The sequence below is a fragment of the Octopus sinensis genome, linkage group LG4 (genome assembly GCF_006345805.1).
Source record: "Octopus sinensis linkage group LG4, ASM634580v1, whole genome shotgun sequence".
Lineage (NCBI taxonomy): Eukaryota > Metazoa > Mollusca > Cephalopoda > Octopoda > Octopodidae > Octopus > Octopus sinensis.
In genome coordinates this window covers 103699683-103726999 of record NC_043000.1, presented here as the reverse complement: position 1 = coordinate 103726999, position 27317 = coordinate 103699683, and the positions used below count along the sequence as shown (strand labels likewise).

Below are 27317 nucleotides of genomic sequence, written 5' to 3'. Positions count from 1 at the left end.
CAGCTTTTTGAAACCCGTTGGTGATGGTGGATGTTTTGACATGGCTCCACGCATTTAAGATCCACTGGCAGACTCGAATGAAAGATACTCTTCGCATGCAGCCTGTTTTGATGAAGGATTTCTTGCCGCTCGTCATCCAATCCTCCCACTCACGTCGCAGTGCCACTTTAAATGCTCGGTTCACACTGATGTCCAGTGGCTGCAAATACTTAGTGGTGACCCCAGGAATCACAGCTGGAATTGGGTTTGTACTCTTGATGGCAGCTTTCACTGAATCTGTTATATGGGCCCTCATGCTGTCCATAACGAGCAATGCTTTTTTTGTGTGAAAAAATCCCCCAGGTTGCTTGGTGTAGCAGTCTCTGAGCCAATCCTTCATTAGGCTCTCCATCATCCAACCTTTCTTATTGACTTTCACCATGATTTCTTTTAGGAATTTTTCCTTTGGCGTTGTCAGCCGCTTAAAAATCACCATCGGTGGAAGCTTTAGTCCAGATGCTGTGCAGCTCAGAACACAGGTAAAATGCGTTCTCTCATGGCCACTTGTTTTCAGTGTGATGGATGAGTCACCTTTTTATTAACAGTCTGAGTGAGAGGCGGGTCAAATGTCAAAGGTACTTCATCCATATTTATGATATTTTCTGGCCCAATGGAATTCTCCACTATCTTTGTTTGAGTGAATGTGCGAAAGTTACAAGTTTTTCCTTGTAGTCAAGAAGGAGCTGCTGAACAAAGTCATGCGTGACCTGATGGACAGGCCTTTTCTTCTCATAAATCTAAAGGACCACGATGGCCCACCTCTAAAATCTTTGATTTTCATTTTGGTGGTGATTGTTTTAGCCTTCAGTCCAATCTGCACGGTGGAAACACTGCAGCTGCTTGCTCTCCGTGTGTTAACCCAGTCTTCAAGAAAGTTTTCAAGTTCGGGCCATCTGCTATGGTTACCTCTGAAAGCTTTCGTCGTATTTTTGCATTGACTCAGTTCTTCCTGCTGGCGTCTGCACCATCTCACCATCAATTCATTTATGCCAAATTTACATGCAGCAGCTCGATTTTGTTCTTCAACCGCCAGATTGATCACCTTCAACTTAAAAGCTGCATCATATGCTTTTCTTCGAGTGTTTTTCATGTTGATGAGGGTGAATAGATATGACAGCTTTGCAATACCGGTAATTGAATTGTGAAAGTGCTCTTGATTTATCGCACAATTTCATTGGATCTCTGTGATCTACTCATCAATTTGATTGGTCTACCGTTGCGAGGCAAAATGTTTTTCGTGGTATGACAAAAAAAAATATGCATTAGTCACACCATAGTATTGGCTGCAATGTTCAAAGTGTGGGAAAAAAGTAGCGGCTTATAGTCCAGAATTTACGGTAGTCTATTAAGTGTGCAAGAAATAACATAAACTGGAGCATACAGCATTCTGAAGAATTGTCATGGCTACTTGAGGAGAATAGTCACTTCAAAAGTGCTATATGTGCTCCATAAGTAACTTAAAGCTAAAAGAAGCCTATCCTAATTTTGAATGTGTTTTAAACAAGCCAAAAAAAAAAAAAAATAAAGACTCTACATAATCATTTAACTGGTTAGAAATATCAGCCAAATCTCCCTTAAATCATATTGAACTATCTTAAAAAGAAAAGAAAAAAGGAAGATACATTGGACAATGAGGGCTTAGATATACAAGTATACTGGATAGTCATAGCTATATTGTCTTTGATAACAAATAAGTTCTATATGGGCAGATCTAAGGTTAAACAATAGTAGTAACCTGTTGTATTTATTGCATTACTTACTTGACTGACTGTGTGGAGATGTTTCACATGACAACCCATGATGAATGGCACTGGTGCATCAAGCAGCTCAAGACATAAATGAGGTACAATAGGCACATAGGCATGTTCCCAGGAGAATGGGTGGATAAAAGAACAGAATGTCTGTAAAAAAAAGGAAGTAAATGGAAAGTACATAAAGTAATAGATAATAAATGAAATGATCAAAATTGGTAAAGCTTCTTTTCTTTAACTTTGTGTCTATGTTAAAAATAATTATTGGGGAAAGGGTTCTATAAAAGTAGGTGATAGCTTCTTTTACCTAAATGACCTAATCATCTCTGCTGACAAGGGGATTCTCTCTCTGAGTGAAAGTTAAACTGTAAAATGCATGTGTATGAACTGTAGTGTCTCATGGCAGTGATACATGGGCAATGAATGTAGAAGGTATGCAAAGACTGGAAAGAAATGAGGTGAGCATAATCTACTGGATGTGTAATGAATGTTAGTGTGTGAGAACACTGGCTATGCTGGTATGGATGTGTAATGATATAACAGGTAAGTGAAGAAATGCAAGGAGATTCCTTTTGAAAGATCCAATGGATGATGAAGAGAAAAGAAGAAAGACAAGTAGAAGCAGAGAAGGCTGACTTCAGGAAGCTGAACATCACAAAAGTGATGACAAAGGAATGCAACATGTGGTAGGATGTTGTTGGAGATGACACATCCAACCCATGCAAGTATAAATGGTGATAGTGGGGGGTGATATTCAAAATTGGTAAAATGTTGTATAAATGTGTATAAATGTGGTTGAATCAGTAGAGAGATGGACAAAATGACTTGTAGCATTTAGTTATTATCTCTTATGTTTCAAATTTAAATCCTGCTTAGGATGACTTTACTTTTCATTCCTTTAAGGGTCAATAAAATAAGTACAACTTATGTACTAGAGTTAATTGAACATTAACATATCCTCTTCACTCACAAAATTTTTTGACCTAGTGATTATGTTAGAAAACATAATTATTATTACTGTTGGTGTTGTTGTTGTTGATGATGATGATAGCTGCTGTAAAACAGAACCTAGACAATTTTAAATAGACTGATTTTTCATTTGGGAACTTTTGTTGTTCATTTCTCTCTTTTTTGTTTCTTTTCTTTTCAAGAAAAGGATTTGCATTCATATTTTCTTTACATTTTTATCTTTTAATAAGGGTGACAGTTTTCAAAATTTGTTGAAAGTTTGGTGTAAACAGAATATATTTATCTTACCTCTGTGATTATGGTCAGTAGGCCAAAACTGGATGATGCAAAAACAATCTGTCTTTCAGTTAGAATACATGTTACAATCTTGATGATAGTGTCCAAAGAGAAACAGATGAATACCAAGTTGTAAGGTAGATCGAAGATTGGTAAACTGGCATGACTGGGAGGATGGATAATTATCGTGTGACCAAACAGACATAGACTCTAGCAATAAAGAAAAATATTACTTAATGCCATTAGACAGAGAACATGAAATAATTTTTTTTGTGATTCAATCAGAGGTAAAATAGCACTTGTGACTTTTGCAGGATTTCCAAGACTGGTGTATGTGGGGAAGAGAGAAAGAAACTATGGTTCATGGCTTGCTGCATCTGAGAGCAATGCTTCAAGATATTGAATTGTTCTCATACTGGAACATTGGTTCAAATGCTTGCAGCAGAGTCGACTTTGTTAAATGTACACAAGATTTACATGGTGATTTTAAATCAGGAAACAAATTAGGTTTACTCTCCAAGAATAAATAGAGTCCATCTGACAATCTTCCACAGAGTTTCCATCAAGCAAATTTCCATCACAAACCAATCTGGACCTATGACAGAAGACACTAACTCAAGATCCCTTGCAGTAAATGGAACCACATGATAAGAAATCAAACTTCTTAGCCACACAAGATGCTCCCCATATGAACTATCCCATCTGCTCTGAAGAATTTGACCATGTGTAATGCATATATGGACAAAGTCGGTTTGGCTTGGCAGGAATGATTTCTCTTAAAGCTCATCATATGTGAAAATTTCAGCTCAGACTCTAAATATGTTTCTTTTATCTGGCATTGTTTAATCTCATATTCCTGACTGGGCAGATTTATAATCAAAGGTAAAAGCATTCCAGTAGTAACCACCCCTATCTTTTTGTATGTCTAGGATTAAATGTGTACTTCTTGTTTTAAGATGGTAGGGTGCAATGAATGAGAGTGATTTGACTGCTATTTTTAGCAGATTGATTGACTGTACAGCAGCTCCTTCATTGCTACTGTTGATGATTACTGTTATTGCTACCCAGTTTCAGGTCTATTCAGTCTCCCATTTCATCAACAATCACTTATTTATCACTACATTATCCAAGATGGTAGGGTACAAGGAAAAATATCTGGCAGCTATTTCTAACAGTATAAGTGACTATGTAGAGGCTACTTCATTGGTTTGTCAATACTGTCAAATGTGATGTGATAGTTGACATAATCCAGAAAAGAATGTTATTGAATGAAATGAAAGGGCACTTGTAAAGAGAATATATTGGCCTGTGATTACTGACAAATGTCTGAAGCTGATATACTCTTACAAATCAATAAATCAATCATCAAAACATTATGAACAATTACCACAGACAAAGGGCCAACAGGGGGTATTGGGGTCAGACTGAGTTGCCGGATATATTTCTGAAATTCCCGAGTTTGTTCAGAATGACTGTGTAGGGTTTCCACTCTGTTGATCAGCCTGAAATAAAACAACAGAATACTTTAATTACGTACATTGATATTTGTGACACAAAGAAACAAAAACATTCATATCCTGAATGCTAAATACTTGACAAGAGATCATATCCTTCTACTAACATATTTCTCCTAAAAATCACTTGTGTCAACTCAAGTACACTTGACAAACTAATCAACAATAGATTTCTATCCTCTGTAAATGAAGGTTTATTTTTCAGCCACTTTGTAATACAGAACCCAAGAGTATTTACTATGTTTATTAAACCTTTCGTTTCAAAGATAAGATGTCAATGAGCTCAGAAAGTTTTGCTCTTAAAATTCAAATGTTTATTTAGTTACTACTAAATTTTAAGACATTGTTAGTTTGTCATAAATTTAAGGAAATACTGATTTCAAATTTTGGCACAAGACCAGCAATTTCAGGGTTGGGGTTAAGTTGATTACATCAACCCCAGTGCTCAACTAGTACTTATCTTATCGACCATATACATGTGTGCATGTGCATGCATGAGTATCTGTTATTGTCTCTACGACTTTGCAGGATAGTTGTAAACAGGTGCCACCATCATGCATCATCCTTTATTTTCCAATTTTCCATGGAAACATGTCAAGTCATAGGAATGTAATACCTCACTTGCAAACAAATGAGGTGCTTGTGACCCTTGGTCAAACATTTTTTTCGCAAAATACCAGAAATGAATGGCATTCATTTACAACAACCATCTGATGTCAAGACAAGGATACACAAACATATACACTTGTTTCAGTCTTTTGACTGTGACCATGCTGGAGCATCACTTGAAGGTTTTAGTCGAACAAATATATATATATATATATATATATACATATCTCTCTCTCTATATATATATACACACACTTATATACACATATATATACATATAGATATAAACATATGTATATATAAAAATTTTATTATGCCAAGGACCTATAATCCTGTCAGAGACATATGCATCCTAGTTCTCCAGTTTTTACCAGTGTTTGGTGAAAAACTAAATATGTTAGCTTTTCATTGATGGAGGATAAGGGTATTTAAATTATTTATGAATGAGAAAAAAGAAGAAAATGGAGAAACTGACAAATCGACATCAGTTTATTCAAAGATATTCAGATCAATGTAATATGAAATTCTTATCCCTACAGCCATTTCTACAGCCGATTAATTCAATTTGAGAAATTAATAGCATATATATATATAAACAAGTATGTTTGATATTTTTGTGTATGTGCTTTTATAATACATAACAGTTGTTATTGGTTGTGGGGATGTTGCAGTTAGGGTGAACTAGGTGTTAGAGAGAGAGAGAGAGGGAGAGAGAGAGAGAGAGAGAGAGAGAGAGAGAGAGAGAGAGAGCAGTAACATTCATTATTATTATTACAAATAATTAATTATATATTAAAGCTACTAGAACTTTGAATCTGTCAATACTTCATGTTTTATTGCACTATCATATGTAAATATAAGGATTAAAGAATGCTTAGATTCGATAATATTGATATAAAAATATTAATTAAATGGTAAAGGTTTTCTGCACAGGTAGCAGTATCATGTCTGGTTTCTATAGATTTAATTAAGTACGTTTCTTGTGAATATGTTGTTGACATTTTATGATATAATTCATTAAACTAAGTTAAGGATAAAATGTATTGATTTTGTAGTAGTTGTAGGTTTAGAACTCTCTCTCTTTTACTTGTTTCAGTCATTTGATTGTGGCCACGCTGAAGCACCGCCTTTAGTCAAGCAAATCGTCCCCAGGACTTATTCTTTGTAAGCCTAGTACTTATTCTATCGGTCTCTTTTGCCGAACCGCTAAGTTATGGGGGCGTAACCAAACCAGTATTGGTTGTCAAGCGATGTTGGTGGGGGGGGGGGAACACAGACACACAAACACACACATATATATGACAGGCTTCTTTCAGTTTCCGTCTACCAAATCCACTCACAAGGCTTTGGTTGGCCTGAGGCTATAGTAGAAGACACTTGCCCAAGGTGCCATGCAGTGGGACTGAACCCAGAACCATGTGGTTGGTAAGCAAGTTACTTACCACACAGCCACTCCTATGCCTGTAATTTAGGTTTTTATATAAAATTTTTATCAACTGGATTTTACATTTAACTTTTGTATGTGGAAGGTGCACATGTACAATAAATCCTGAAAATGCACAGAAAACAGATTTCATCGACTGCCAGTGGGGCAAGCTAGAGGTAGCAGATAGCTTCCATTATCTAGGTGACCAGGTTAGTAGTAGAGGTGGATGCTCCAAGAGTGTAGCTGTGAGAATAAGATTAAGCTGGGCAAAGTTCAGAGAGCTCCTACCCCTGCTGGCAACAAAGGGCTTTTCTCTCAGAGTGAAAGGCAAATTGTTTGATGCCTGCGTGCAAATAACTATGCTGCATGGTAGTGAAACATGGGCTGTGACAACCGAGGACATGTGCATGCTTGAAAGAAATAAAGCCAGTATGCTTCGCTGGATGTGTAATGTCAGTGTGCATGTTCGACAGAGTGTAAGCATCTTGAGAGAAAAGTTAGGCATAAGAGAAATCAGATGTGGTGTGCAAGAGAGATAACTGCACTGGTATGGTCATGTGATGCGTATGGAAGAGGACAGTTGTATGGATGAGGACAGAAGTGCCAATCTCTAACTGTGGAGGGAACCTGTAGTAGAGGTAGACCCAGGAAGACATGGGATGAGATGGTGAAGCATGATCTTCGAACTTTGAGCTTTACAGAGGCAATGACTGAAGACTGAGACCTTTGGCGATATGCTGTGCTTGACAGGACCAAGTGCATCCATGCTGGTGGCACGTGAAGAACATCTTTTGAATGCTGGGCCTCACAGAGGCAAAGTGGCTGAGTTCCTCTTGAGCATTGGGCCTGATGGAGGCAAAGTGGCTGAGTTCCTTTTGAATGTTGGGCCTCAGGGAGGCAAGGTGGCCAAGTTTCTTTCAAGTATTTGGTCTCACGGAGGTAATGACCAAGACCTTTGGCATTATGTCGTGCTTGAGTAGAAGACCCATCAAGCTAAGGAAAATCACAGATGTGACAGATACCCGTGTCACACAAATTGGCACCCATGTCGGTGGCACATAAACACACCCTAGTGTCACGCAAATGGCACCCATGCTGGTGGCATGTAAAAGCACCCACTACACTCTCAGAGTGGTTGGTGTTAGGAAGGGCATCCATCTGTAGAAAACCATGCCAAATCAGACTGGAGTCTGGTGCAGCCTTTTCTTTTTCATTTTTATTTACCCTTCCATTTTTGCATCAACTTTTTTCTCATTTTTTCTTGTGATTTTTCATGTACCAGTGACCTGATTTTCAAATAGAACAGACCATGTGCTCACAGCCTGAAGAATGACCGGAGACATATGGTGCATTATAAAAACTGGCCTAGATATGTGTCTTCACAGCAAGAAACTATTAGTAGCTCTTTTCTTTATACTGTATGCATCAAATAATATTTATCTCACACTGGGTGGAATACATTTTTTGCTGATCTTACCATAAGAGATCAGTAAACTATATGTATGTTTGTGTGTGTGTGTGTGTGTATGTATATGCATGCATACATACATACATACATACGTACATACATATGCATGCATGTATGTATATGCACACACACACACACATCTTGAGCAGCATGCTGGCCATGTATGCTAGACCTGAGCTAGATATTTTGGGGAAGAGTGACAGTTTCTTATGCATGGAAACCTCCCCTCCCCATGCCACCAGTGACAACAGAATCAAAGAGAAAGCAGAAAAACTGAATAACAACATTGATTTGAAGTGGGAAATATGAAGGTTGTGGTCAATGAGGAGACTAGACGTGATACCAATAGTAATTGGTGCACTTGGAAGTATCATGACTCAACTACCAACATGGCCGAAAAAGATGGGTACAAATATAAAGGAAGAACACCTACAAAAATCAGCATTGCTTGGAACTGCAAAAATTCTTTGCAGGGTTCTTGAAGCATGACCAGTAAACAAGTGTCACCTTAGTCTGCTGCCTGTGGACAGCTGACAATTTCCATCATATCCAGCAAAATAAGCTGAGAGTTTTCATCAAATAATAATAATGATAATAATAATAATAATATAATAATAATAATAATATAATAATAATAATAATAATAATAAATGCCCTGATGCAGTACCAGGCAGTGGCTCTCATGGCTTCTGATCTTAACTGATTGGAAGTGTTATCATGTACATTGTTTTGTCTTGGTATAAAAGATGGGCTACAGCAAATATTCTGCTCAATACCACAGATTTGCTTGTCAGTTGTTTGACCTTAACCAGTTGAGCATGTCCCTTAGTGGCTGACGATATGTGCATCTCTGATCACGAGCAGAAGTAGTGGGGGAACATCATAGTCATGTGTTGAGAAGGATTCTTTGGGGTTTGAATAATTCACCTCTGGAAACAGGTGTTTCGTTCAACGTCCTTAAACAACCCTTATTCAGGGACCTTTTGAGCGGGATGGGTTACTTGATCTGAAGAAAATTCTAACTGGGCTCCACCTGCAAGGTCATGTGCTGTTTATCTTGATATGAGATCACCATGTCGCGCACATATAGTTGTGATGCATGTGCCTGGTGTACCCTTATCAGACGGGTAGTCATGATGGGTATACTAGGCTTTGTATATTTTACCCCAGTGTCACTTTGATGGCATGCTCTGCTCGCTCACTCAATAATAATAATAATAATAATAATAATAATAATAATAATAATAATAATAATAATAATAATAATGATAATAATAATAATAATGATCCTTTCTACTACAACATGTATAAGGCCTGAAGTTTTGTGGGAGGGGGCTTGTCTATTACATTGGTCCCAGTGCTAAACTGATACTTTATTTATCAACCCCAAAAGGATGACAAACAAAGGTGATCTTGGAGGGATCTGAACTCAAGAATGTAAAGACAGAAGAAAAGCTTGATAATTAATAATAATAATAATAATAAAATTAATATTATTATTATTAATAATAATAATAATAATAATAATAATAATAATAATAATTATAATAATAATAATAATAATAATAATAATAATAATAATAATAATAATAATAATAATGATGATGATGATAATAATAATAATAATAAAAACAATAACAATAATAATAAAGTTGACTAACAGTGACAAGCATTCTTTCATCACAGTGAAGTAAGGCTGTTTGGAGATTAAGGTACAGCATTGTGGTATGTAAACAGTGATGGTAGATGCAGTAGAGCTTTCTGAGAAGACAGAACCTACATCTGATTCCGAATTGTCCTGCTGCTGCTGTTGTTGTTCCAGAGATACTGAGCCATCAGCACTCTACAATAGACAATAAAATATAAGTAACATAATTAGATTTAATCTATGGTTTAAATAAATCAAAAAATTAGCAGAGAATCATAACAGTCAATGGTAGTTCCTTCATTCTATGTAAACAAAATGCATGTCTTATATTGATTTCAAATTTTGACACAAGGCCAGTAATTTCAAGGTTGGGGGTGAGGTAAGTTGATTACATCAACCCCAGTATTCAACTGGTACTTATTTTATCAACTCCGAAATGATGAAAGGCAAAGTCGACCTTGGCAGAATTTGAACACAGAACATAAAGATGGACAAAATACCACTTAACATTTTACCCAGCATGGTAATGGTTCTACCAGCTTGCTGTCTTACATGCCTTATACATATTGAATAACTTAATAAAATATTTTCACATTGGTTATCGATACAAAGTGACATACTTATAAAGATAAGTATTTATTTTACTTTGTATTATCTTTTTCCCTCTTCCTCTCCTCTGTTTCTTCTCCTTCCATCCAATACTTTTCCCTTTGTTATTCTTTCCACTGCCATCCTCTCACAATAAGTTCTGTTCTTTTCCATCATGGAGCACTTTCTTTTGCTTTGCAAGAAACAAGATAACACCAACAGCACTAATACAACAAAAAGCACTGGCACCCAGTAGACACTTATTTCTTCATTGCCCACAAGGGGGCAAACAAGGACAAACAAAGGGATTAAGTCGATTACATCGACCCCAGTGTATAACTGGTACTTATTTAATCAACCCCGAAAAGATGAAAGGCAAAGTCGACCTTGGCGGAATTTGAACTCAGAACATAACGGCAGACGAAATACCTATTTCTTTACTACCCACAAGGGGCTAAACACAGAGAGGACAAACAAGGACAGACAAACGGATTAATTCGATTACATCGACCCCAGTGCATAACTGGTACTTAATTTATCGACCCCGAAAGGATGAAAAGCAAAGTCAACCTTGGCGGAATTTGAACTCAGAACGTAGTGGCAGACGAGATACTGCTAAGCATTTCAACCGGTGTGCTAACGATTCTACCAGCTTGGCGATGGTAAAGCAGTAGGCATTAGGCAGTGCATCAAACTGCAGAAATCTATCCAGAAATGAAACACTGAAGGAGGATGTGGTCCTTTGACGTGTAGAATCCTGATGAACTGTCCTACCCATGTCAACCTAGAAAGCACACATAAAATGATGATGATGACAATGGCAGCAGTGACAACGACAGTAGTGGCAGTAATGATGACAATATTTGTGTACTTATGGCAAGATAGCATTCTATTGATTCCATCAATCTTCCACTCTTTTAACAATAATACTGGTAATTGTTTCTAACATAGGTTAGCCATATAGTGGAAGGGGCTTAGTTAATTACATTAACTCCAATATTTGAATGGCACTAACATCTTCATCTCTCAATCCATCTTTATATAACTTCTCTATCTCACTCCATATATCCTTGTAAACTTCTAGTTTACTGTTTCTTTGTATTTTCCTATATCACTCCACGTCTTTATGACTAATAAAGAAAAAAAATATCATTAATATAATTATTGATTATAAATATATAAATTAATTAATAATTCTAATTACATTCTAAAGTTTAATATCACTAAGGCTAACTTTGTCTTTCATCTTTCTAATATCAATAAAATAAAGTACCATTTAAATACTGGATTCAGTATAATCGGTTATTTTTGTCCCCCAAATTTCTGGACTCATGCCTTGTGCTAGAAACAGTTATCATCGTCATCATCATGATCATCACCACTGCAGCAGCGGCAACCGCTGCCGCCCACTGCCGTCTGCCACTGTTGCTGCCCACCGCCACTGTCGCTACTGCTGCCCAGTGCCACCGCTGCCAAGGTGGCAAGCATGCCAGGCAAAATGCTTAGCTGCATTTCTTCCAGTTTTACATTCTTGAGTTCAAGTTCAATTAAGGTTAACTTTATCTTTCATCTTTTCGGAGTCATTAGAATAAGTAATAGTTGAGGATGATGGATGTAATTGACCAGCCCACTCCCCCCAAATTTCAGGCCGAGCAAAATGCTTAGCAGTATTTTGTCCATCTTTATGTACTGTGTTCAAATTCTCCTGAGGTCAACTTCACCTTTCATCCTTTCAGGGTCGTTGTTGTTGTCATCATTATTGCTCTGAATTGGTAAAATCATTAGCATGCAGGACAAAATGCTTAGCAGCATTTCTTCCAACTCTTTACATTTTGAGTTCAAATTCTAACAAGTTAGATTTTGCCTTTCATCCTACCAGGATTGATAAAATGAAGTACAAGACAATTTAATCAACTAACCTCTCCCCTTGAGTTTATAATCTTGTACTTAAATTAGCAGTCATGATTAGTTTTCATACACCTCAAGATTCCAATCACCTTGCAGTCTGGGCAATTGTTGCTTTCTGACTTCCACTGACTAAACTGCCAAATTGGTAAGGACCAGTGAGTACTTGACAACATTCAAGGTGTCAGATGCCCAATCTTGATCTTTTCTTGATCCAGGACTACAGCTCTATCAAAAAGATGAGATGCAGAAAAATGTGCCTTACAAATGGAGACCACCTGGTACTCCAAGATATATAACAGGAAGTACAACAACAGCAACAATGACAACATTGGTGATGATGATGGTGGTAGTGGTGGTTTTGATTGAGGCTCAAATTTGGAAATTTGGTGGAGCAGGGATTAGTCAATGCCATTGATGCCAGTACATGGCTGGTACCTTTTTTATCAATCCTGGAGAGATGAAGGGTAAAGTTAACATTGTCAAGTTTTGAACTCAGAACATAAAGAGATTGAATAAATACTACAGGACATTTTGTCCAACACCCTAGGAATTCTGTCATGTCAATTACTTGTGAAAGTTGCCCTTAAAGTTGAATGACTTTTTAGTTGAGAATAAAACTAGGATATAAAGATATGACTGATATAAGCAGAATGAGGAGAAATTCTTACAGACTTTGACAAAGTTTACTTACCAAAACAGCTTGATACTCTCGAAAGAATGTTAAGCATGTTGCATATGATCTGTCACCAGTGTAACTGGTTAAAACCAAATAATGGACCATGTTTTCTTTTGGTTTTTTCTTGTATACTTTTGATCCATCTTAAATATAAAATGAGGAAAGAATGTCAAGAAAATATATATATACACACATAGCAACACAATCACATAAAAATATGCAGATAGATTGTGAGTAGTATAGCATTGGGAGTCGTTCTGAAAGTAGGAGGTGTTGAGGTGTTGGTAGGTGGAGGCACATGACTTAGTGCCTCCACCTACCTGTTGTTGCTAAAGTGTCTAAAATTTGATAAAACTGTCCACAAAAGGGATGTGAAGAAGCTTTTTTTTTTTTTTTGTTAAAAGTGTTGTTTTCAACTGTCTACAAACATAACCAGGCTGAGATAATGCATTCTTCCAAGAGAGAATAAAACAAATTCGAAAACTGGAGTGGGAAGGGAGACTAACCACCCACAGCCCTCCCTCCCCACCTCATGGCTACATGCCTGCTTCAAAGTCATATCTTATGATATCTGTCTGTGCGTGTGAGTGCTAATACCTTGGCTTATCAATTTAGTGCTACCATCCATGCTATCACTGTATGGTAGTGATAAGTTGGTACAGACTAAAATCAAGGAACATATATAGACATGAACCATAAGTGTGAAATTTATGACTTTAAGGAAACTAATCATTTGTATGAGTTTGTGCATGTGTGTGTGTGCACGTGTACTTGATAGTCAAAAATTCATTTGTACTATGTATTTTCCTACATTACTGGGCCCTTAATGACATGCTTTCTTTGAATATCTGTCAGTATCCTTTAACTGCAAAATTATATTTCATGGTTATTCTAGTAATGATGTTAAATAAGTACTAACAAAATAGAACTGGTATTTTCTGCCTGTCACATTGCTTCAATAAACTTGAAGTAGTTTCAAGCATGACATTCCTTTAACAAATGATAGAATGATCAATAAAACTACTTTCCGCAGTTAAGGGTAATGAAATTTTGAGTGATTATATCTGATTTCTGCAGCAAAAGGCTTAAGGCAGAAAACTAAAAAACTCTTGAAGTCTCAAAAAATTCTAGGGCCCATCATCACCGATGGCCTTGCTTGGCAATCTTACGTTCGTAACATAGTAAAAATAGCTTTCCAAGGACTGGCCTTTTTCTTTAGAGCCAGAAAAATTAGTCCAGTGTAACACTTGTGGTTTTGATGACAAATAAAGCTAAATCCTACCATGAGTTATCTGTCTCTATTTATTGTAAAAATGAATAAAAAAAAGTAACAGGAACATATTTCTCTCACTGTATAGTCATTCAATCTGGCTTGAACTTCTATAATGTTCCAAGCATTAATTTTATATCTTATTTTCCTTTTATACTGTATTTTGATCACTCTCAGTTAAAACTGGCAAATGCATGGTTCACTGCATTTATAATAGTAAGACTGACAAAAGGAGTGTCTATGTGTCTAGGATAAAACATACATGCCAAGCTATTTTTGTTGAAATGCATTAATTTATTGACTTTACATTTTCAAAGCGATACACCAACAAAAGATGCATGCACATGAGCACACACATTAATATATGCATGTGTGTGATGGACTTCCACACACTTTCTATCTACCAAATTCTACTTACAAGGCATTGATCAAGCCCAAACTATGATAAATGACACCTGCCCAAAATGTTATGCAGTGAGATCAAACTCTGAATCAGGTTGTTGGGGAAAGGGAATTCTTAAACACAACCTTGCTGGCACCCAATCAAAATGCTTCCAGCCACACAACAACAGCAAATGTGAGGAATGTTCCAAACTAGGGTGATTTCTACTTACCTGGGAAGCAAAAGTGAGCAATGTTTTCAATATCAGCAAGCAAACTACTTTGACTGGCATTTTCAGAATTTTGTTCATTATCTGCAGATCTTGTCTCTATATTTGATTGGCTGTAGTCTCTGGGGAATATTTGTTGTAGTTTTGGATCTGATACTGCAGTATCTGTGAGAATTTCTTCCACCAGGCATGGATAAAAATGTGTAACAACATTGGATGAAAAACAACTGAGAAGCTTTGGTTCGTATGTCAGAGCGAACATATTATGTAAACTGGTGATAGATTTTTGTGGATAAATCTGAAATAGAAAAATTAATAGGATTGTAATCTAAAGACAGGAATAATAACAAATCTTTTATGTTTTTGCTATACTCAGCATTTCTGCAAAAGTGACCAATAGAATAAGTACCAGGTTTTTAAGAAAAAGAATAAGTTAAGTACTGAGGTCAATTTGTTTGACTAAAATTCTTCAAGGTGTTGCCCCAGCATGGCCATAATCTAATGACTGAAACAAATAAAAGACAAAAGATAAGAGATAGCTGTCATAACCGTCAATTGGTGTAAGGCACCAGATTCAAGGTGTAATTCCTTAAACAGAACAATGAATAATCTGGTCCATGAATGCAGGCATGGAAGAAGAACCAAGATGTGGGATGAAGTAGTGAGAAACGATCTTCAGATATTGGGACTCACCAGAGGAGATGAGGAAGGACTGAAACCCTCCCAGCAAAGTAAAATTCATGTCCATGACACCTCCTCCTTCTCCCACAACCCATCCATGCTCATCACCGATGTTTTTCAACACCCAACCCACCCCCTATTCTCCCTTATGTGTCTACCTATTTCTTTACTACCCACAAGGGGCTAAACACAGAAGGGACAAACAAGGACAGACAAACGGATATCAACCCCAGTGCATAACTGGTACTTATTTAATCGACCCCGAAAGGATGAAAGGCAAAGTCGACCTCAGCGGAATTTGAACTCAGAATGTAGTGGCAGACGAAATACCGCTACGCATTTCACCCCACGTGCTAACATTTCTGCTAGCTTGCCGCCTTCTCATGTGTCTACCTACCAGCACACAAAATGTCCCTGTCAAATCCCTTCCCCTCCACCTCTAGCTTCCACTCTCCTTTCAAAATCTTGTGAATTTACCCACTTACCTACCTACTCCAATCCATGGTCCATTTCACTACTACACCACCCTGTGACTCGGGTATATGGCCCCTGCCCTCTCTCTGTCTCCTCTCTCTCTCTTCTCCATCTGAGGTAGCTATGTATCTTTTCAAATGCAAAACACTTTTCTGTCCCTCAACACTATCCCCCCCCCCCAGTTGAGGGATCTTATTCTGCAAGTTATATGGTGACTTCACTGCTGCTGATACTACATAAAAAGCACACAGTACACTTTGTAAAGTGGCTGGCATTTGGAAGGGCATCCATCTGTAGAAACCATGCCAAAAAAAAAATGACAGAGCTTGGTGTAGTCTTTTGATTTGCCTGTTCTTGTCAAACTGTCCAGCATGGAAAAAGGACATTAAAAAATGATGATGATGAAGATGATAATGATAGATAGATAGGATGTTCGTCTGTCTGTGTGTCTATCTATTTACATGCACACACACACACACACTTCATATTTTTAACATCTGTTGTCCATGGTAGCATGGGTTGGACAGTCTGACTAGAGCTGGCAAGCTGGTGGGGGTGGCTGCACCACATTCCAGTCTGATTTGGCATGGTTTCTATGGCCAGATGTCCTTCCTAATGCCAACCACTTCATAGAGTGTGCTGAATGCTTTTACATGACACTACACAGATGCTTTTATGCATTGCACACAGGCATTTTTATGTGGTATTACACAGGCGCTTTTATGTGGCATCACCAAGGGTTCTTTTCACAGTCAGAAGAATCGGTCCCAACACTTCTGCTGTGGGGTATGGGTCTCCTTGAGTATGGCGAGGTGCCAGGTGTCTCAGTTCTTTGTCATCTCACCTGAAAAGTTCAGCTTCTAGAGGTTGTTCTTCAGTACTTCATCCTATATCTTCCTAGGTCTCCCACTTCCATGTGTCTCATCCACTTTGAGAGATCAGCACTTCTTTACAGAGCTGTCAGCATCCACCAGCATCACATGACCAAACCAGCACAGTCTCCTCTTTTGGATACACAGCAATAATTTCCTCTTATGCCTAACTTCTCTCTCAGAGCACTGGCACTCATATACATATGTTTATGAGTGTGTCCTTGTGTCTGTATTTGTTCCTGCACCACCACTTAACCACTGATGTTTTGTTTACATCCCTACATTAGCAGAAGATAGAGTAAGTACTAAACTTAAAAATAAAAATAAAAGTAAGTACTGGGATCAATTAGTCTTTCAGTATGGAGCCCCAGTAAGGCTGTAGTCAAATTATTGAAGCAAGTAAAAGATAAAAGATATTGTTAACAGAAACATGGTAAGTAAAAGATTAAAAGAAAATTTTTATATGTGAATAAAATCATACCTGAGTGTTAAATGGACACAAACCAGTGGTATCATCCATACCAACTAGTAACATCATTTCAATGAAACTATTTGTTAGTTTTAACTTTCTTTCATCCATTTTGGAACATCAAATATCTATTTGTAGCAAAGACATATTGCATTATGGTGCGACTGTCTGAAACATTAAAGCAAAAAAAAAAAAAAAAAATCTATTATAGTCAAAGAGTCACTGTTAAAGACAAAATTCTTCAATTTTTCAAAATGAAAGACATGCATTTTGTAGTTATTATTAAATATATTCCATGTCTGCCCTAACTTTTCAGATAACATTATCCAATATATCCTTCATTATTATCAAGAGCACTATTGCTAGCAGGTCAAGTAATCATATAAAGATTTCCTCTTTGTCTCATGATGTGCAGTTTTTTATGAAGAGGTATGTTATTGGGGAGGATGTTAAATGATGATGATGCTGATGATGGAGGGAATAAAATGAAATTAAAAGAAGTACATAGTATGTATGTATGTATCTATGTGTGTCTCCTTATCTTGACATCATAATTGTCCCTTACTTCCAGTTGACAGTAGTCTGTACACTACTGTCTCTGGTGACTTAGTGTAGTCATTGGTACAATATTCCAAAACAGGAAGCAGAAAAATTAGTTTCCTATTATGATCTATGGTTATATGATTAAGTGAACTTAATATCAATGATATCTAGAATATATGTTCCTTGAATTCATATAGAATTTGTCACAGTTTGCATTCAATGTGATACACAACCTAAGACATGTAAGTAGTTTGGGCAAGTAGGAGATACTTGCCCAAAGTGTCATGTAGTGGGACTGAAGCCAGAACCAGGTGGCTGGGAAGCAAACTTCTTACCACACAGTCATGCCTGCACCGATATCTAATGAAAAAAATAAAATTAATCTTTAATTTTACAAATTCACATTAAATTACTGCTTTGGTTTGAAGGCTTAAATGGTGTTTTTGTGATGGTTTTGAATAAAAGTAGTTTTTACAAATGTTCACAACCTTACAAAAACTATATCAGCTAAGCAAATGGCTTTCTCTAAACGTATTAAAAACACTATGACATATTCTAAAGAGTGTTTCAGAAAATTATCTCTTTTCTCTCAGCATACAAAAGACAAATTTAGATGGGACAAAATGAATAAAACAAGATAAGGTAAATTTGCCACTTTGATTCTCCAGAATTACATAGGAAAAGAAGACCTAAACACAATATCTATTCATAGACACCAGAAAGATTAGAAACATATGAAAAACTTAAAATATCTAGGTCAAATTAAAGAGGATCTTGGAAAAATGGGATATGTTATGAAATTAACAAAACTCGACAAAAAATATTTTCTATAGCTTCTTTATGATTTGCAAGAGTGGCTCTCTTCTTGATATATTTACGTATTATGCAGTTAAAGAGAAGAAATTACTGAAATTTGTCATTAATTATTTTACCCCACCTTATATATAATTTTTATGAAAATTGAAAATGATCAAATTAGACATTAATGTGGGGAAAAATTGACATGGGATCCAACAGAGAAAACAATCTCGATTGTTAAACATCAAGAATTATCAAGGTATTTTATTAGCAACCCCAATCACAAATGGATTTAAGTTGAGGAAAAATTTCTGGAAAAAAATAAAGTACTTGTCAGCTGACTATGTTTCAAACTCTCAATTTCAATAACAAAAATTATGCTGACCAATTTTTATTACGAAAGATGTCGCAATACTTTGCAATGTAATGGTTTCAATCAGGTGAGAAAACAACAAGAAAACAGAAAATACTCAACTTGCCCCATTTTCCCATTTTGCACCATCCCACCTACTTCCTAGAGCTTGTTACAGATCATCATCACTTTGCTCAGATCCTACTATGTATGTGTGTGCATGTGTGCATGCGTGTGCATGTATTATCATCATCATTGTCTAAGTTCACTTTTCCATGCTTGCATGGGTCAGGCAGAATTTGTTGAGGAAGGTTTTCTTCTGCCGGATACCCATCCTGTTGCCATTCTTCACCTATTTCCAAGCAAGATAATATTTCCCATGGCCAGACATGTTTTTCAGAGCCAACAGTGTTTGTATGATAGTGATACTTATTTACAAATATCACCTAATGTCAAAACAAGCACACACACACACACACGATATATATATATAGCTAGTCCAAACATGAAAACACAAAGAAAAAACACAACAATGCGAGGATGTGGAACAAGTATAGTATTATTGGACGCTCAGGAAAGAAGTAGGGTTTAATGTTTCAGGCGGAGCTCTTCGTCAGAAACATAGGAAAAGGAAAGATGAGGATCTGTGTGCATGTGTGTTAATGTCTCTTTGGGAGGTCAGTAGCTATAGTAATAGGTGTATGAATGGGTGGGTGTGACAGTGTGTGTGTGTTTGCATGTGTGCATAAATGGAAGGGTCAATAAGTCAGAGGCAGTCTGATTAGGGTGGAGAATGGCTGGGTGTGGCTGTGTGAATGGGTGGGTGTGGTTGTGTGCTTGTGTCTGTGTTGGCATGTGTGTGTAGATGGAGTGGGAATGTGTATATGTGTGTGCACATGTGTATGGCTGCATGTGTGTCTCTCTCTCTGTCACTGTCTCTCTCACTCTATATATATGTATGTGTGTGTGTGTGGGTATGTGTGTGTGGGGGGGTTGTATGTGTCTCTGTGCATGTGAGTGTGTGTGGAAGTGTATGTACATGTGTGTATATGTCTACATGTGTTAGTGCATTGTGTATGTTGTGCATGGAGGATTGTGTGTGTGTGCATATGTGTAATTGCCATGTGTGTGTATATGTAGGAATGTGTGTGTGTGTCTATGTGCATGGGAGCATTGTGGAAGTGTATGCATGTGTATGTATATGTGTGCATTTGTGTGTGGAGGTACATGTGCATTCATATATGTATATGCGTGTGTGCATGTGTGTGAGAAGGAGAGAGAGGTGAGTGTGTTGGTGTAGCCAAGGGTGTAGATATTATGTGTATGTGTGTCTGTGTGTGTGCATATACATATATGGCAATTTCTGTCTTTTACCATCTTACTGCCTTTACCAGTGAACCAGTCTTCACAAAACTTTGCATACATGTTAAACTAACATCCACTTCAATTATAGGCTAATTGGATTTCAATAAAAATCTATAATGAGTCCCCTTGGGGGTTGGGGGTTGGACTATTATATGATAAAATGAGAAGGGTGCAAAGAGTGTTAGTGCAAGGGAAATATAGTGGCATAGTGAGTGTGACTGATATCAGGGAAGGGGAGAATAGTGTTGTGTAGATACTTTCGTAAATACATAACTACATGCATACATACACACACACACACTGCACACATACACATAACTTTTAAAATGCCAAGGAAAGGAAAGAAAGGTGGGTGTGAGGAATGTGCAGCTTTAAGAAGAAAGGGGGTAGGTGGCATTTCTGCTGTCCATCACAAAGAAACACTCATACACAGACACACACACATGCATACAATATATGCATATATATGTACATACATACATATGTCTGCTATACACCATTTTAAACTCATGATTATCTGTGTGTACATTTGTAAATGTGTGTATGTGTGTGTGTGTGTGATGTCCTATAACTGTCTGTCTCTCTGCTTTTTTAGGTTTTCTCCTGTTGCTGTAGCATATTGTGAAATTTTAAAATTACATCAAAATTTTAAAATTTGGTGTATTGAAATAATTTTCCATGTTGAATTTGATTTCGTTATTTATTTGTTTTAGAAAAGTTGCAGAAAAATGTGACCGAGGTTTAAAGTTTAATCCATTTTACCTAATGAGAAAACAGGATTTGGAAGCCAGCATTCTGTCTATCACAAAATGAAAGCAAAACCATTACGAGGAGGAATTTTATTAAACAAACGAAAGCAAAGCATTATGACGGCCAAAGTAGTAAGAATTTCATAAGTTTTAATAAGTTTTAATGAATAAAGTCACGTGAAAAGCAAAAAAAATCTTCAACGAAGTTTTTTTGCAGAAAATTGCACGATTTGTCTCATTTTTTGAGAAAAAATATAAAAAAAGAGGCCTATTTAACATGGAATAAAAAATTTATATAAGACATTGTACTGTAAAAATTGCTTGGCAACAATGGGCTATTAAACTATTATATATAAATATATAAATATATATATATATGTATATGTGTGTGTGTGTGTGTGGTGTGTGTGTGTGTGTGTGTGTGTGTGTGTGTGTGTGACAGGCTTCTTTCAATTTCCGTCTACCACATCCACTCAAGATTTTGGTTTGTCTGGGGCTAAAGTAGATGACAACGAAGGTGACGGGCAGTGGAACTTGAGAAGCAACAATCACGTCTATATTAGTGTACACACACACACACACAAGCATAATTACAGATTGGGGTTACATATTTCGTATAGGACCCATTCGTACCTCAGTGTGAAATAATTTTTTTCCACAGGTTTCTTCGAGTGCATTCAACGTAACTGACCTCCAAACCCATCGCAAGCCACTTTTTCCCGGTGGAGATTGTGGAGTTTTCCTGGAAACTCGGAGATTCCCACCAACTGAGTTTTGTTTCGCGTTTTTTTTTCTTTTCTATGTTATTTCGCATGCTTTCAATGAATGTGACATTGAAATCACGCGTAAACGGTACCTTTCCCTAGAAAAGGAAAGATTTGACTGCTATTTCTAGAAAAAAAAAACACGCGAACGGGTCCTTTACGAAATATTAACCTTTTTTAAATGCAGCAGTTTTGATGAGGTTTACTAATTTAGATTCCTCTCAATCAGCTGTCTTATTTAAGTGCACCTAAAACAAAAATGATACAGAAATAAGGAAACCATACAGTTTAAAAGTTGTATCTATGCGTTTATTTCCCATTTTTGAACACACTTTATAATTAATTTTTTGCGTCAACAGTTTTCTGTCATAATAGCTGAAAATGTAGCAAGGTACTGGTCCTTTTCAATGAACTTAACTGCATTTATTTGCTCAAGAATTGGATTAGCTACAGGGCGTTGGAATAGTTGAGAAAAAGGAGTGTTGATCTGAATGAAGATAAATATTATTCAACTACTACCGTGTGCGAATGATAGACACACACACAATGTTTAGTCGTTTAAGAGTTCATGAAAAATATATGCGCTGGCATATTTGTCAATAGACAGGTATATTAACGAAAGTATACAGTATTATAAGATCTGTTTATAGGTTAAGAATAACAACAAAATATTCACTGACGAAAATGTAGACTCAATTTTTTTCACATACATACATCCATGTGTCTATGTGTGTGTGTGCATGCATGTCTGTCTGTATGTATGTACGTAAGCTAATGCGTACATACGAAGTTCTTATGTATGTATTAAGGTAAAAAATTTACCTGTATTAGTTTAGTTACTTGGTTAGATCTGTTTCATTTCATTTGTCTTTACCTCACATCGCTAAATCATTTAAGAAAACCTTGAACGTTATGTTCATGCTTACCTGTCATTCTTCCTTTCGAGATCTCCCTTACATACTAATTCCTACCCGCTGACGAGTATTGCTCATTACGAAATATGTAGAAATATAATAATTGAATCTATAGTGGGTACTTAAGTGCATACACGGTGACTTGTACGTTTTGATATAGTCTCGTGTGCGATCGATCTGGGTCACCTTTTCAGTTAAACTTCTGTTGTAAGAGGTAATTCCTAAAATAGTGAATGGTTGCTTCTAGGTTCTTCTCAACCCTCTATATCAGTGTTCCTCAAACATTTTGTAACCAATGGACCCCTTTGATTCCTATTTTACTAGGAACCAAAAGAGAAACATATAGAAGGAGACGTGATAGCCACGCCCGTATTGCTATCAGTACCCTAGGGAGCGTCCAAACTGGCGTAGTGTTTACTAGGGAATGAGGATAGCTGGGAGTAAACGTCTGAGTGGGTACTTATTGATCTCGACCTATTTGCAATACTTCTTCATGAATCACACACACACACACATACACACACACACACACCACACACACACACACACACAACGCGTTGACGCATGCATATACATAGTAAATATTTGTTTCTTTATTACCCACAGGGGGCTAAACATAGAGAGGACAAACAAAGGGATCAAATCAATCACATCGACCCCAGTGTGTAACTGTTACTTATTTAATCGACCCTGAAAAGATGAAAGGCAAAGTCGACCTCGGAGGAATTTGAACTCAGAATGTAACGGCAGACGTATTACCTTTAAGCATTTCGCCCAGAGTGCTAACGTTTCTGCCAGCTCGCCGCCTTTACATAGTAAATATTTGCATACATAATCACATATACAGATGCAATGTATGTGTGCAATGTTTTTATATATGCACACACATACAAACATTGAAATATATATATATATTTTAATCATCTTAATTTGAAATTGTATGGATAATACCGTACTAAATTCTAGTGCTTCAACTTAAGTACCATATTCATCTGAATCTAAATTTTTGCTGAACTTATCTACCATACCCAATACACACACACACACACACACACATACAATGTTAAGAGTAAATATTAGACCTTGATCTTAGCCATAAGACTAATATATATATATAGTCGGAATTTATAAAAAAAACAAACAATATATATATATGTGTGTGTGTGTGTGTGTGTGTGTGTATGCATGTATGTATGAATATATATGTATGTATATATATATATAAATGTATATAAATATGTGCACCACACACGCATACAATTGTATATACGTACATGTGTGTGTATAACAGAATATACAAAATATAAATATATAGAAAGCAAATTGTACAGATAAAAAGACTGGTTGACAAGGTGGGGTGAAAGGGAATAAAGACGAGAGGGGCGGGAGCTGATTGAATCAGCGATTGAATGAAAGCAGCTCTAGTCTCTCACGGTACCTGTGTAACATTCGAAACACCTGACTGACGTAGAAGGCAGTCACGTTTGCGGAATAATATTTACTTTAAGTACACCCAGGACTTTATATATATTTTAACATCAAAATTTGTATATGTTACCTTTCTCCTTTATATGTAAAACTTTGTCCTTGTTTGGGTTTTTCTTCTATCATTGAGGTGAATTTTTGACAACCAGGTAATTCTGTTGTTGCTAGTGGTTGCTGTATTGATTAATCTCACATAGTAAAATTTGAAGTTAGGATCGGATTTTGTGGTTACCGTCGCTGCTGGCGATGATGGTGTTACGTAAAATCCCAAATATTTACATGAAAAAGTTGGCTCAGCACAGACTATTAAATGAAAAGAACTATCAAGACAAGCTTTTCAAATGATACGTGCTCTTATACGTACACACATACATATATATAATGCTCAGATCGAGGGAGTGATTGTGGTAGTTGTGGTGCTTGGTGATAGTGAATGTGTACAAACTACCTGAGTGTAAGTGTGTGCAAGCATTTCTGGTTGAAAAAAAAGAGACTATACAGACGTTCGAGTGATCCGAAACAATAACACTTACATAAAGCACTTATACTTTCATGTTTTTCCCGGTGAGGGCAACGTTTGACACAAAATACGTTGTTGTAGACGAGAAAATCGGATGTGTGAAATTGATATTAAAAGGAAAGAATGAAAATACGAAAAATGAATAGTGACTTTTTTTCTGACAAAAGAACGAACTATATTAACTCAAAGTTCGAGGATGCAGGTCTAAAATATAATTGGGATACTTTGTTATACAATTAACACATTTGACACAATATTTTCCCTTGTCGTGAAACATTCTGTGAGTATGAATGTGTCTGTCTGTATGTATGTATGAATGCATTGTACTCAGGATTGTTATGTAAATACAATGTATTTTTTTATCTTATAGTACAAACTGTATATCTGAAAAGGATTAATTCTTATCTAAATTCTGTTATATTTTTGTTTTTATTGACAGGCATCACACCCATACATACGCACACATTTAAAGTTATGATGGTTGTGTTTGTAATTCCACTTACAAAATAAATCTCCGGGCAAATTGAAAAGAATCCACTGTATCAAATAGAGTAGTGTTATGGTATGTATTTGCCCAGGCTTCTTTCATACCCTATTACACAATTTGATGCCCAGAGGCAATCTCCAGACAAAGGTGGTTAGTGGTGTGAACTCCGGTTCATGTCTGACTGTCTACAATAATTCCTTGCTTATCGTGGGTGTTAAGTTCCAGAAAACCCTCGCGGTTGGTGAAAATTCGCAAAGTAGAAACAATACTGTGTTGTAGGTTTTTTAAAGTTATTTTTATAATTTGTATATATTTATTTTATTATTCTTTTATATTTAAGCAGCAAAAGTAAAGAATATGCACACCCGGTGTTTAGGGTTTAGGGTTAGGGCTTTTGTTACGCCGAAAACGGGTAGTGTGTGTATTCTTTACCCCTGCAATTTAAGCTTTTATAAACTTTCTGCACGCCCTTAAAAGTACCTGTGTCTTTTTTTTTTGTGGGTGAGGAACATAGTGATGGGCAGTTACTGGTGCTGCCTTTTCTTCTGTGCAAAGAGTTTTATATAAACTTCCATGGCTCCGTTGATTGCATTTCTGAATTGCAACGCTTGCATCATCTGGGATTTCCAATCTTCCGTCATTCTCTGGTCTAAAAACTATACTGCTATATTGAAGTGAGCGTTATAACAATTCGACAGTAAGGATTACAACTTTGGAGTTGTCTAGAGTTGAGGGGCATTCTAGTGATAGGCCAACTCCTTCTTCCCCTGAATTCTCTTGTTCTTCTTTCTCACTTGTTGACTTCGCCATCTCTGTCAGATCTTCATCCGTTAACGGATCTGAGTGGGCTTTGAACAGATAATTAACGTCCCAGGTAGTCGGTGAAGCCATCTCCTAGCAATTTTGTCAGCTTCACTGCCTTATATACATCAGAGTGGTAGATTTCGTCAGGAGAAAATCCTTTATAACCTGGCCATAATTTCTTCCAGCTGGCATTCAAAGTTCCGTTCTTCATCTCCTTTATAGCCTTCTGAATATTTTGGAAACACGTTGCATTGGTGTATCCACGCCAGTACGCCTTCAGCGAGAAGTTGTCATCCGAGTCCATAACCTCGACCAGGTGTTGCAAGGAGTTTCGCGTACAGAGCTCCTTTAAAGTACGAATAACGTCTTGATCCATGGGCTGGATCAGCGATGTGGTATTCGGCGGTAAGAATTCGATTTGTACGCCCTCATACGACAGGTCGAGCGCATGACCTCCAACATTGTCCATTAAGAGAAGCACTTTGAATTCCAGTCCTTTTTCGGCGCGATGAACCTTGACTTTGGGGATGAAACACTGGTGAAACCAATCCGATGTCAGTGGTTTCGTTATCCATGCCTTCCAGTTGTGCATCCAATGCACTGGTAGCAGATTCTTATTTTTGTTTTTGAGGGCCCTTGACTTTTTGGACTTATAAATAAACCCTCGCTTAATAATAAAGCCCGCAGCATTTCCACACATTATAATTATGACTCGATCTTTGTACGCCTTATTTCAGGGGCTCTGGTCTCCTCCTTCATAGTGAAAGTCTACGATGGCATCCAAAAGAGATCAGTCTCATTCATATTGAAAACTTGTTCACGCGAATATCCTACTTCTTTGACGATAGTCATGAACGTGTCGTTCGCGTACTCTTTAGCGGCGGGTTTCTCAGCAGAGGCAGCTTCTCCATGCAGGGAAACACTCTTAAGGTTGAATCTCCTTTGAAATTTATCAAACCAGTCCTTGCTGAATTTAAATTCGGTTGACCTTCTCACAGATGGTATTAGTATCCAATGCAATGTTCTTCCTGCAGTCACTGATCCAAAGGGTTAATGCAGACTCCGTCCTTATGATGGCCTTATTGCGGAGAGTTACCACCCTTTTTGCTGTCTCGTTAAATGTCACTTTTGCCGCTGCCCTTATATATTGTTCATCCTTCTTGATGTAGCGAACGGTAGATTCATTGATGCCGTAATGGCGCCTTCATCTGCATACCTTCTCCCTTCCTTAAGCATGTCGAGGAGACTCACCTTCTCTGCTATAGTAAGCATCTTCCACTGGCGCTT

The 27317-nt window shown here is 37.0% G+C and overlaps 1 protein-coding gene across 6 annotated transcripts in view; it reads right to left on the bottom strand.

The window, feature by feature from the left end:
* The window catches only part of LOC115210805 (DENN domain-containing protein 3-like), a 66111-nt gene extending 40733 nt beyond the window's left edge, over positions 1 to 25378 (bottom strand). Inside the window, exons 1-9 of one of the 6 annotated variants that reach the window (XM_036502278.1) lie at positions 24293 to 24811; positions 21993 to 22068; positions 17262 to 17417; positions 14757 to 15051; positions 12888 to 13015; positions 9714 to 9895; positions 4423 to 4537; positions 3048 to 3245; positions 1800 to 1940 (exon numbers count right to left, since the gene is read on the bottom strand). In XM_036502278.1, the coding sequence (XP_036358171.1) occupies positions 1800 to 1940; positions 3048 to 3245; positions 4423 to 4537; positions 9714 to 9895; positions 12888 to 13015; positions 14757 to 15051; positions 17262 to 17360 (1158 nt within the window). In that variant the 5' untranslated portion in view covers positions 17361 to 17417; positions 21993 to 22068; positions 24293 to 24811. Of the gene's footprint in view, positions 1 to 1799; positions 1941 to 3047; positions 3246 to 4422; positions 4538 to 9713; positions 9896 to 12887; positions 13018 to 14756; positions 15052 to 17261; positions 17418 to 21992; positions 22069 to 22746; positions 23221 to 24292; positions 24812 to 25242 lie in introns of those variants that run through there. The other 5 variants (XM_036502279.1, XM_036502280.1, XM_029779547.2 and 2 more) reach the window with 5 other exon arrangements.
* Between the last annotated feature and the right edge of the window lie 1939 nt (positions 25379 to 27317).